The 12189-nt window shown below is 39.0% G+C and overlaps 1 protein-coding gene, 1 pseudogene and 1 gene segment (V, D, J or C); 1 reads left to right on the forward strand and 2 right to left on the reverse strand.

Moving 5' to 3' along the window:
• Positions 1–270: 270 nt before the first annotated feature.
• Positions 271–813, reverse strand: LOC107591421 (Ig kappa chain V-IV region S107B-like). The segment is given in 2 exon segments: positions 271–668; positions 774–813. Coding segments are annotated over 2 exon segments (438 nt in total).
• A 5190-nt stretch (positions 814–6003) lies between these two features.
• Positions 6004–6495, reverse strand: LOC107591422 (Ig kappa chain V-III region NG9-like; annotated as a pseudogene).
• A 3232-nt stretch (positions 6496–9727) lies between these two features.
• Positions 9728–12189, forward strand: part of LOC107591443 (inhibitor of growth protein 5-like) — a 6525-nt gene continuing 4063 nt past the window's right edge. The window contains exons 1-5 of the mRNA XM_016280584.1: positions 9728–9984; positions 10315–10386; positions 10484–10650; positions 10732–10843; positions 10948–11041. Of these exons, the coding sequence (XP_016136070.1) occupies positions 9948–9984; positions 10315–10386; positions 10484–10650; positions 10732–10843; positions 10948–11041 (482 nt within the window). The 5' untranslated portion in view covers positions 9728–9947. The remainder of the gene's footprint in view (positions 9985–10314; positions 10387–10483; positions 10651–10731; positions 10844–10947; positions 11042–12189) is intronic.

Raw genomic sequence — 12189 nt, forward strand, 5'->3', positions numbered from 1 at the left:
TACAGCTGTATTAAATGAGAATTCATACCAAGAATGAATATAGTGAAGAGAAATATATTCCTCAACCTGTGTGACATGACTGTCTATGTTGAAGAAAAATCTGTAAATATAAGAGTCTTGCTTCTGGTATTATAATGCCGATCCAAGGAGGAGCTTGTGGAGACCTATAAAAGCTGCTGTACTGTCAAATAAAATATTGAACACCTATACTGCCCTCTTCTGGTTCACTGCAAGTATGGCATAACTGAAATTCTGCAATCTCATACACATTCATTGCATTAGATTAATATTGTGTTTCTCTCTTGTCTCTCCTTGTAACAGGTTTTTGTAGAGAGCTGATATGTTTCCTGTCACTGTGGGCTGCAGAGCACAGTAGTACAGAGCAGAGTCTGATACAGCAGCAGAGGAGATCTCCAGATCCACATGGTTTTTCTCCCTTTTTTCAACTTTAACAGAGAATCTTGGATCTACATCAGACTGCTGAGCTTCTTTTGCATTGCTGTAGATAAGTACAAGAAATACTGGTTTTGATCTTCCATACTGACGGTACCAGTGGAGATTATCTGAACCTCCAGATGCAGAAAAACTACAGGATAATGTAACACCTGAACCTTCCTCAGCAAAAACATCTGTTTTGTTTGGTTTAATGAAATTCCCAAAGACAGCCACTGAAAAAGAAGAGGAACATTTTTGTGAGATGTTTTTAATAGTACTTATTTTTAACAATAAAAATATACATTTATGTAATAATAATTAACCAAATAAATACACACCTGCTGAGGCACAGAACAGAATAACTGAACGAAGATCCATTGATTGTGTTCACTCTGAGAAGAATCCTCTGAATCCTTTCAACCGCAGTCTCTGTCAGACACTAAGATCATATGAACACTGAGTCCCTCCTCTCTGAGCCACATTATACCTGAACTTGACATCAGATCCAGTCACATGAACTAATGTTACAACTTTATGATTACAGAACAAATAAACCAAATTGAATCTGCCGTCCTTATTTAAGAATTTGACCTTATAATAATGGGACTATTGTAATGATATGTTTCTGCATTTGAGAGGGTGTAACATCATTAAATGAAAAGATTTGGTCAAATTAGGTAGAGTAATTTGTATTAGTTTTTCAGTATAAAGAGAGAATCAGTATAAAGCATATGTCCATGTTCAATCAGATCAGTTCAGTTCTCTATTGAGTCTCTCAGTGCTCTCAGCTGTAAGTCACTGCAGATCAGTCAGAAACACACAGGAACTTCCTGCTGATTTTCACTTTCATCCATATGGTGACGTATACTATGTATATTTGTGTGTGTGTGTGTGTATAACATACATGTTCTTATGTATGTATGCAACATTCACATTCTAAACAGGAGCATCGTTCACTGTTGGAGATTTTGATTGAGTCTTAAATCTACATTAGACTTCCGTGTCTCTTTTGTCCCATATGAGTAAAAAAATTCAGGTTTTGATCTTCCATACTAACGATACCAGTAGAGATAATTTGCAGAGGCATTTACAAGACAACATAACATCTGAATTCTCCTCAGCACATAACCATTTCTTTTGGTGTGATGACATTTCCAAAGACAGCAGCTGAAAGAGAAAATGTACATTTAGTGCTTTAGTGATTTTTCTTTTCTTTTTTTTTAAACAGATAAATAAAAATGAATGTATATATTGAGGCATAGAGCAGAATAATTGAATGAAGATCCATTGTACAAGTGTTCACTCTAAGAAGAGTCAGACTGAATGGTTTCTAAGTCTCTGTCAGACACATTAGATCATGTCAGATCTGTTAACACTGAGTCCCTGCTCTCTGAGCCATGTCATAGCTACATTTCACACCTGTGTACCAAACGAAAGGGCTTATTAATGTCTTCTCTTGTTTTCTCGGTGCTATTAATGTGTTTTGTTTAGTAAATCTGTTCACCCTGGAAATGTTTTTTTTTTAAATTGCCTTTCAGTTTCCACTGCATTTAATAAAATAAATACTGTTTGAAAAGTTCAAGAAATGTACATTTGCACTTTGGTTATTTAATTTTACATTCCCAATATTAGGTATTTAGTTAACTTTCTGTGTGTAACATGTAAATGCAAGAAAGAGTCAAGGTAGGATCCAAATGCAATCAGTGGAACATTTAATAAAACAAAAGGTAATCCAAATCCAGAAACATAGAACCAAACACGGAGAGAACCAGGAAACAGAAACAACATGCCACAACTTCGCAAAGACAACGACGGACTAAAACACAGAACTATTATACACAGAGACACTAACAAGATGACAAGGTAACAAGACACACCTGGGAAAGTAATCAAGAGGACCAATGAAACAAAAGAACTACAAAAGGCACTCTAGACAGGAAGTAACAACACAAGTCCAAACACAAGACAGGGGAACATGAGTCAGATCATGACAGAGCCCCCCCCCCCTTCAGGAGCAGATTCCAGATGCTACAAAATAAACACTGTTAAGTCCAGGAGGGTGGTGAAGAGGAGGTGGAACAGTGGGAGGGATGGAGGGCCAGGTCCATGTGCAGGAAGAGAACCTGGGGACTGAGGCAGAGCCGGCAGAACAGGGAGCCAGTGCGGAGCATGGGGAGCTGAAGACCACCAGAGCAGAGCTGAAGAGCACTAGGGCGGAGCCGGTGGGGCAGAGAGCCAGGGCAGAGCCAGCAGAACTGAGGACCACCAGGGTAGAGAGGACGGCCACAACAACAGAGCAGACGGGTCCGAAGATCCCCACAGCGGAGCAGAAGACCACCAGAGCAGAGAAGACCACCCTGGCGGAGCAGACAGAGCAGAAGACCACCATGGCAGAGCAGACAGATGAGGAAACCAGGGCTGAGACGGAGACCTCAGAGGAACTGAAACATAGGAAACAGACAGTTTACTTATGGCCCCAAAGACCGAGGCAGAAGGCACCGTGAATTCATTGGTAATCTCCTCGGCTGTGATAGACAGGACTGAATGTTTATTAATGGCCTCCATAGCCGTGACAGGACAGGCAGAGAGTTCACATACGGCCTCCATAGCCGTGACAGGACAGGAAGAGGGTTCACAGACGGCCTCCATAGCCGTGACAGGACAGGCAGAAAGTGCATTACTGGGCGCCACCTCTGGAGACACCATAGTGGATGCTGCCACCTCGGGAGGTTCTGTGGTGGTATGTGCAGCCCAAACACACCATAAAGCAACTCCCATTATGGGAAGCGCTGCAGACAGGGGAATCAGTTCTGGAAGAGGAGGGCTAGAGTGAGTTGGTTTGGGAATCTCAGCTGCGCGTGCTGACACCAGCGGTGGATCCTCCACACTCGATGCCAGTCTGAGATACTGAAGAGCGGACCTTGAAGATATGGGTGCAACAGACAGGACAGCTGTGACCTGACATGACTCTGGGATGACAGCTGTGATGCAACGAGGCTCTGGACGATCAGCTGTAACTTGACTTGACTCAGGGAGATCAGCGGAGACTTGACCTGACTCAGGGAGATCAGCGGAGACTTGACCTGACTCAGGGAGATCAGCGGAGACTTGACCTGACTCAGGGAGATCAGCGGAGACTTGACCTGACTCAGGGAGATCAGCGGAGACTCTGGGCTGGCGGCCAACTTATGACAAGGCTCTGGAGTGGAGGTTACTGCAGGAACGCTGCACTGCTCCTCCGCAACTCCCACAGTAAAAGCAGAGCCACTCAGCTGCAATGCCAAGTCAATATAAAATTCCAGGGTCCAGCTTGGGTCATGCAATGGCATGATTAAGCCAAGTGACTCAGACAGTCCCCCTCGAAAAAAAGATCATAAGGGATACCTCAGACATTCTGGTTTGATGAGCGAGCTCAATGAAGTCCATGACATACTCCTCAATTGACCGATCACCTTGACGAAGACACATTATCTTCACTGCTGCTGGATCCATATTGGTCAGTCGTTCTGTAACATGTCAATGCAAGAAAGAGTCAAGGTAGGATCCAAATGCAATTGGTGGAACATTTAATAAAACAAAAGGTAATCCAAATCCAGAAACATAGAACCAAACACAGAACCAGGAAACAGAAACAACATGCCACAACTTCGCAAAGACAACGACTGACTCAGACTGACTAAAACACAGAACTATTATACACAGAGACACTAACAAGATGACAAGGTAACAAGACACACCTGGGAAAGTAATCAAGAGGACCAATGAAACAAAAGAACTACAAAATGACTACAAAAGGCACTCTAGACAGGAAGTAACACAACACAAGTCCAAACACAAGACAGGGGAACATGAGTCAGATCATGACACTGTGTTAAATAAAATTAAATCAAGCAGCTTTGGGCACAATTCAGAATTTAAAAACTGGCTCCCATTCATGAATCTTAATTAAATTGGTCACAACTCACTGGAAGCTGAATTGGAATTTGAATCAGAATATCAGGAATGTAATGAAAATCCATATAATGAAAGTTAGTTTATTCATTTTTAAAGAATTTAAAGTGGTTTTACATTCAAAAGATTAATAAAAAAGTGATTCTGTTTCTGCCAGAGAATGGAGATTACGTGACCATATAAAAGTGGTTTACATGTGGAACATGACATCTGGACATGTTAATGCTACTTTTCTTAAGTTTCTAATTTACAATTTATGACTTGCAACAAATATATAATTCTGACTTACACAGGTGTGACCACATATTTTATTACATTTGGGGCTGGATAGATTGTGGTTTTGATTGTGGTTTTCACTTGACTGGTTCAAAGTGAAAAGAGCTTCAGGTTTTTGTATGACATGTCTCATGTTTTGTATCACTGGGCTGCTACTCTTAGAGCACAATAATAGAGAGCTAAATCTGACAGACGTACATCAGTAATAGTGAGTTCAGTGGATGTGCGTGATGTAGTCGACTGAAACTGACGATCAGATGTGTGTTCACCACTCGCTGACCGTGCATTTTTGTATAATAAGAATTGTGGTTCTCTGTTGGGATACTGTCTGTACCAGTAAAGCCAAACATATTCACTATTTGAACTATATGAGCAGCTCAGCTTGACAGTTTCTGTTTCTTTACAAGTTTTTTCTGTCCCTTTATCTGGCGCAATGTTGTCTCCAGCCACCAAACCTGTCAACAATAAGCACATACCACCAAAATAATAATAAGCACATAATAAAAAAAATAAACAATTTTGCAAATACAATTTACTTTTTTATGGGAAAAAAACAATCAGTCAATTAAATAATTTAGCATTTGGGGTTTTATGTTTTAAAAATGTTCAGTTTCATCAGTTGCTCAGTAAATAATGTACCTGTTCCCACAATAAGAATCAGTATAAAGCTGATTGAACGGTCCATGTTCAATCAGTTCAGTTCAGTTCTCTGTTGAGGCTCTCAGTGCTTTCAGCTGTAAGTCACTGCAGATCAGTCAGAAACACACACAGGAACTTCCTGCTTTATAAAGGCATGGCTTAAATTCTTGATGTTCTTGCGTTTTTCACTGTAGTTTCCTCTCATTTCTCATGAACATGGAAATATTAACCGATGGAAATGAGAAGAATAATGACTTTCTAATTATAGTCTAGCTATGTTTATATATAACTATAATTTGGAACAAGCAAAAGATACACTATATATTACACATGAGAATCCTGTGAGATATTTTAACATTTGTTACATTGACTGCTTATTTAATTTTTTATTACACCATGTTCTAAATTGATTTGTCAAATATGATTGTAAGACAGACCTGTAGGATTTTAACATACTACTTTTTTATATTGCCGAAGATTCGTTGACTTTAAAATGTTACATTTTGTTTGTATTTTGTTTTTTCATATACTAGTTAAATGATTTGTCTACCTTTAGATTTTGGTAGCTACCTGTGATTTATTTTCATTGGTTCTATTATTTTTCTGACATACATAATACTGTATATAGTACACACAGTATAAAACACTTACAGCTTCTTTCTCTCTGTCTTCATCTCTGTCTCTGTGTTTCTTTCTTGTCTCTCATTGTAACAGGTTTTTGTAGAGGACTGATGTGTTTCCTGTCACTGTGGGCTGCAGAGCACAGTAGTACAGAGCAGAGTCTGATACAGCAGCAGAGGAGATCTCCAGATCCACATGCTTTTTCTCCCTTTTTTCAACTTTAACAGAGAATCTTGGATCTGCAGCAGATACCCCAGTCTCTTTTGCAGTAGCTACTGTATGTGGCTACAAGAAATTCTGGTTTTGGTCTTCCATATTGACGGTACCAGAAGAGATCATCTGTACTCCCAGAGCAGGAATAACTGCAGGACAATGTAGCTTTTTGGCCCTCATCAGCACTAACATCTGTTCTATCTGGACTGATAGTATTTCCAAAGACAACAGCTGAAACAGAAGAGAAATGGGAAACATTTTAGAGACATTTAATCTAATCAGTCAAATAAAACAATCAATCACTGAACAGAAATACACACCTGCTGAGGCACAGAACAGAATAACTGAATGAAGATCCATTGTATGTGTTTACTCTGAGAAGAGTCAGACTGAATCATCTCAAGCAGAGTCTCTGTTAGACACATTATCATGTCAGATCTGTGAACACTGAGTCCCTTCTCTCTGAGCCATTTTATTCACACCTGGGTAAAAGAGAAAATTACACTCATTAATGTAACTTACCCTGTAAGTCCTGGGGGGGGGGGAATTCCCTGCTGTTAGATACATCTCATATTTTCTCTAATTTTCCATTGCATTTGATGAATCTGAACACTTTTTGATATATAAAAAAAAAATACACATTTGTTCTGAATATTAGTTGTATTAAATTAAATGTTAATTTTCCAAACAGGTTATTATTATTTTTTCACCCCAATATGATGTCTAACCCATACCATAATGTTGTTTTTAAATAATAAAACATGTTACAGCCTTGGTCAAAACTCTGAATTTAAAGACTGGCTCCATTTCATGAGTTTGAATTTTAACCACAGAATTTAGATTTTAAATAAAAATCTATAAAATTCAAGGTAATTTCTTATTTTTCTTAGAAATTTAAAATCTATTTTCATGTGTGACTAATAAAGAGAAAACAGTTTAACGCACACCTCTGTTTACCTGAGAAAATTTTTCATGTCACAATAGGTTGTGAAGAGCGCATGACAAAGCTGATACTGACTGACTGACTGAGCAGCATATGCAAATTAAGTTGTAAATGTACGTTTTGGGGAGTTGAAGAGCGCATGACAAAGCTGATACTGACTGACTGACTGACTGAGCAGCATATGCAAATTAAGTTGTAAATGTACGTTTTGGGGAGCCTGATCATTCTGTCCTATCAATCATCACACATAGATATCTGCTTACCACTGAATGCCATTTACTGTGAATCCTGGTCAGAGTCCCTGACAGAGTGAGATTTCAGCACCACATAATCAGCAGATCAAACTGATCTCCCTCTACTGGCTCCCTATAGCTACTGCATAATGGCAGTTATATCTGTCTTAAAGTTTCCTTAGTAGCAGATCAGTGAGTTTTTATTCTTTGAAGTCACAGTGGTTTTTGATGGTTAAGCTAACACATTCAGTTCTGTGGGAGATTAAATATCACTGAGGAATATTTACATTCTGATCACATTTGAAAAGTTACAGACATTTCCAGATCAGAGAAACAGAGAAATAACTATCAAAAAACAACAACAAATAAATGGATGATTGAACAACCAGTTAAGATATAATAATCCATTCATTTACATTTAGAAAAAGCTACAACAGTCAGAACTGACGGAATGATGAAGGTTTTTGTGTGAGTCACAAGTCAGTCAATGTGGGCTTCAGAGCACAGTAGTACACAGCAGAGTCAGACACACGCAGATTCTTGATTGTCAAAGGGACTGATTTGGAAGATGTGTTGATATGTGCATTAAATCTGTCTTTGAACTCTTTATCTTCATCTCCAGTCTTACCAACTCTGTTGAGCATATATTTAGGGTCTTTGTTTACTTTTCGCTGGTACCAAAAGAGAGTCGGAGAGTATGAAGTTTGATATGTACAATTAATTATTACAGTTCCACCTTCATAAGCAGTTTAAACTCTTGTTTTCTGCTCAACACTGTCCTGTAATTCTATTCCTGTAGAATCAAATCATGAACAACATCAGAAAAAAAAAATCATAAGCATTCAAAATTACTTGTAAGAGTACTGAAAAGAATTACTCACAAAAATGTTACTTACCCCAGACATATATGAAAACAACAATAGTTTGCTTTATCCAGGCCAAGGAATGAGCACAACCTGCTGGCCGGACTAAAACTAGCTCCAGGAGTAAGCTAGTTTTTCACCTACCAGCCATCAGAATGTGCTACCGCCTTCAAAAAGAAACCAAAGTCAAATTCCTAATTGAGATGGGGAATTCATGAAAACAGAATGTCATGAGGCCAGTTTAATTCCTCATCTGAAGGATGCTCCTTTTCACAGTCTAAAGTCTAGGTCATTATATTAGGACTTTTGCACCCATTGAAGCCAGGGAATGGTTACCCCCTGCTGGCTGGACTAAAACTAGTTGCAGCAGCTAGCTAGTTTTTCACAAAGGGTCTCCCACCAGTGTACCGACCAGGCTCTGGCCTGCTTAGCTTTATTGAGGAACCAAACTCAGCCTACTGCATACAACAACTGCATTTGTACTCTGCCCCTTAAAAAGCTTCTCTTACAGAGGGGTAGCGCATCCTGATAAGCTCAATACAGCCATCAGGATGTGCTACCACCTTAAACAATGAGGTCAAATTCATGATTAAGGTGGGGAATTAATGACAACAGAATTTCAGGAGGCCAGTTTAATGTCTCATCTGAATAATGCTCCTTTTTACAGGGGCCGGTTTTACTCTTCATCAAAAGGTTGCTTCTTTTTACAGTCTGAAGTCTGTATTGTTATAGTAAGACTTTTGGACCCATACAAGTCAGGGAATGAGCACCCCCTGCTGGCCGGAATAAAAATTGTCTCTATTTGAACAAAATGCTGCACATTAATGTAATTCTTAACTCTGCAGAAACCATTTGTTTCAGTGTAGTGACACACGTTTGTGAATTTTTCAAATCGTGTACACGTTAATGAATTGCACTGGACCTTGTTCATTGGTAGTTGTGTGTGTGAGCGTCGTGAAATGCTGCAAACTGCGAAAATTAAATCTCAAAATCCAAATGAACCAAACAAGATTGACTCGAACAAGATGTCAATAAATGCACACGTGTCACCTGATCCACAAATGCACAGATTCCTTGAGCAATTTATATATAGATATATATAGATATATACAGTGGGGCAAAAAAGTATTTAGTCAGCCACCAATTGTGCAAGTTCTCCCACTTAAAAAGATGAGAGAGGCCTGTAATTTTCATCATAGGTATACCTCAACTATGAGAGACAAAATGAGAAAAAAAATCCAGAAAATCACATTGTAGGATTTTTAAAGAATTAATTGGTAAATTCCTCGGTAAAATAAGTATTTGGTCACCTACAAACAAGCAAGATTTCTGGCTCTCACAGACCTGTAACTTCTTATTTAAGAGGCTCCTCTGTCCTCCACACGTTACCTGTATTAATGGGGTTGCAGTTAATATTAAATAAACCTACGACCGAGTATACGACATATATAAAAATGTATAATACCAACCGACATTCCCTGCATTGTCTTGCTTTTTCACAGAGAGCGAAGCAGCGGGCTGCTACTCCACTGCAGTAGATGGCGATGTAGAGCAAGTTGTGACTTGATGCACTACAGATAAAGATGTTACGCTACAATACCTGATATATAAACCACATGGGCAGTCTTATGTGTTTACTTAATAGTAGTACAGTTGATCTTTTTTTTCATATAAAAATCGAATAACCTACCTAACGACTGCAGAAAGGGAAATTCAGCGCGCGCTAAATAAACCATCGTACACGCCTGCAGTACAAAGCCAACACAAACCAGAATGGCGAACGGAATGTACTTAGAACATTATTTAGACAGTACGTTTTTTAACGGCGTTCTTCAAAAACTCGTTGCCACATTTTAAATGCTGTCAAGTTGTATGAAATGAAATTAGTTCCTCTTGAGTACCCCACTTGAGAGTTGAGGAGTTGTTGTGTTTCAGAATTACAAGTTTGTCAGTCTTATGTGTTATGTTACGATAAAATGCTGAACTGTACATGACTGAGTGGTGCCTAAGTAATGTTTTGTATCTTATAATACCCTTGCTCAGTATGTAAAGTTAACTTCCTGTAGCGTATGCATGCTGTTTATTTTCCTGCCATGTAAATACAGTTTGCACGATTTTTAATTATAATCATTGGTTCCAGGCATCGAGGGACTTCCCTGCGAGTTGCAGAGAAACTTCTCATTAATGGAGGATTTAGATAATAGAACTGAAGGTATGAATGTTTGGACCACTTTGTATCAGAGGCCATTACAGTTAACTTTTTTTAAATTTTGACTAATGAACAATTATATTCTTACTGTTGCTCACAGAGAAAAAAGCAGAGATAAGTGAACTAGCTTCTGAGTATATTGCAAAAGTTAGAAATCTGGCATCCGAGGAGCGTGTCCAGCATTTAAAGAAGATTGAAAATGCCTACAACAAATGCAAAGAGTACAGCGATGACAAAGTTCAGCTTGCAATGCAGATATATGAAATGGTGAGATGCAGAGTCCTCAGTTTTATATTTACATGTACCATTTGATGCATCAAGCATAAACAAGTCTCCTTGCATTTCCAGGTGGATAAACACATTCGGAGATTAGATGCTGATCTTGCACGCTTTGAGAATGATCTGCAGGAGAAACTGGACTCAGCCAGTCTGGAGAGCTCAGATGAAAAGCAATCTCGAAGTAAGTCTTATTGTTCAGAGCTTATCTTCATGTATGTATCAATACAATCAATGCCCAGTGTATCCCTTTTGTTGTAATTTGGGGTGACTCATTTGTTGTTTCAGAAGATAAGAATATAAAAGAAAAGAGGGCATCCCATGGATCAGACAAGAAAGGATCAGATCAAGACTCACCCAAGCAGAAAAAAATGAAAAATGGGTAACTGTCATATTAAAAGGATACATTTGATCGATGCATGTGTATATTATTTTAAACTCTTTGGAGTGTTACAAGCTGTTCATGAATAGATAAGATCCCTAAAGTTGTAAAGACTAAAGTCTCAAACCCAAAGAGATACTGGTAAAAAAAAAATGTGTATAGCCTGAATGCACTGCAAGTCGCTTTGGATAAAAGCGTCTGCTAAATGCATAAATTATTATTATTATAAAAGTTAAGACTCGTCCAGACCCTCTTAAAATGCCTCGTTTAAAAACGCCCCCACATGTCTATGTCACTGTGTGGGAAGATTTACATAACGCCACCCAAATGTTCACGCAAAGAAAGAAGGCGTAACTTTTATTCTCGCTGTAATAATGTTGCCGCCGCCGTCATGTCGGGGAGACGCTGTGTGTTTCCGTGTGAAACCGAAACTACTTTGTTTGGTCTTCCAAAAGAGGACACAACTAGAAATCAGTGGTTAAGTTGTATTTACAACACTGTTCCAGAACACTTCAACCCAAATATTCAGATGTGTGCAGCACATTTTATGGAGGACGAGGACTGTTTCCTGGGAGAGTAGCCTACAGTGCCGGTGTTCTGACAAATATTGCTGACTCACAGTCTGTAAGTACGTTTTCATATTTAAAGAATTTGCCACTGATGATTCAAACGCGAGTTTTGAGCAGTGTAGAGTAGAGCTTGTTGTTTGTTGTTTCTCCGATCACAAATGCAGACATGGTTTTATGTTTATGCGGCACGATGCAATGCAACGTGTATTAAGACAGTATAAGTCATTATAATCAGTGATTATGTCCCCACGGGATGCTACAAATGCCTCGGTTGTATTGGTTTTGTCTCGTCGCTTCGGCCGGACAGGGCATCACCGTATGGTAGGGGCGTAACATTTCCGTCACACGCTTGAGGCATTCAGCCAATCACAATACACTGGATAGCTGGCCAATCAGCGTACACCTCGCTTTTCAGAACGATGAGCTTTGTAAAATTCGACACGTTTCAGAAAGGCGGGGCATAGAGGAGAAACAATAATGTACAGTATGTGGAAAATGTATGTTTGTTTTTTTTACCTTAAACCGCATAAACTCATTTCACTACACCAAATACACAAAATAATGTTCTTTTTTAGCAAC

This window comes from Sinocyclocheilus grahami, unplaced genomic scaffold (assembly GCF_001515645.1).
Source record: "Sinocyclocheilus grahami isolate Dianchi unplaced genomic scaffold, SAMN03320097.WGS_v1.1 scaffold141.1, whole genome shotgun sequence".
NCBI lineage: Eukaryota > Metazoa > Chordata > Actinopteri > Cypriniformes > Cyprinidae > Sinocyclocheilus > Sinocyclocheilus grahami.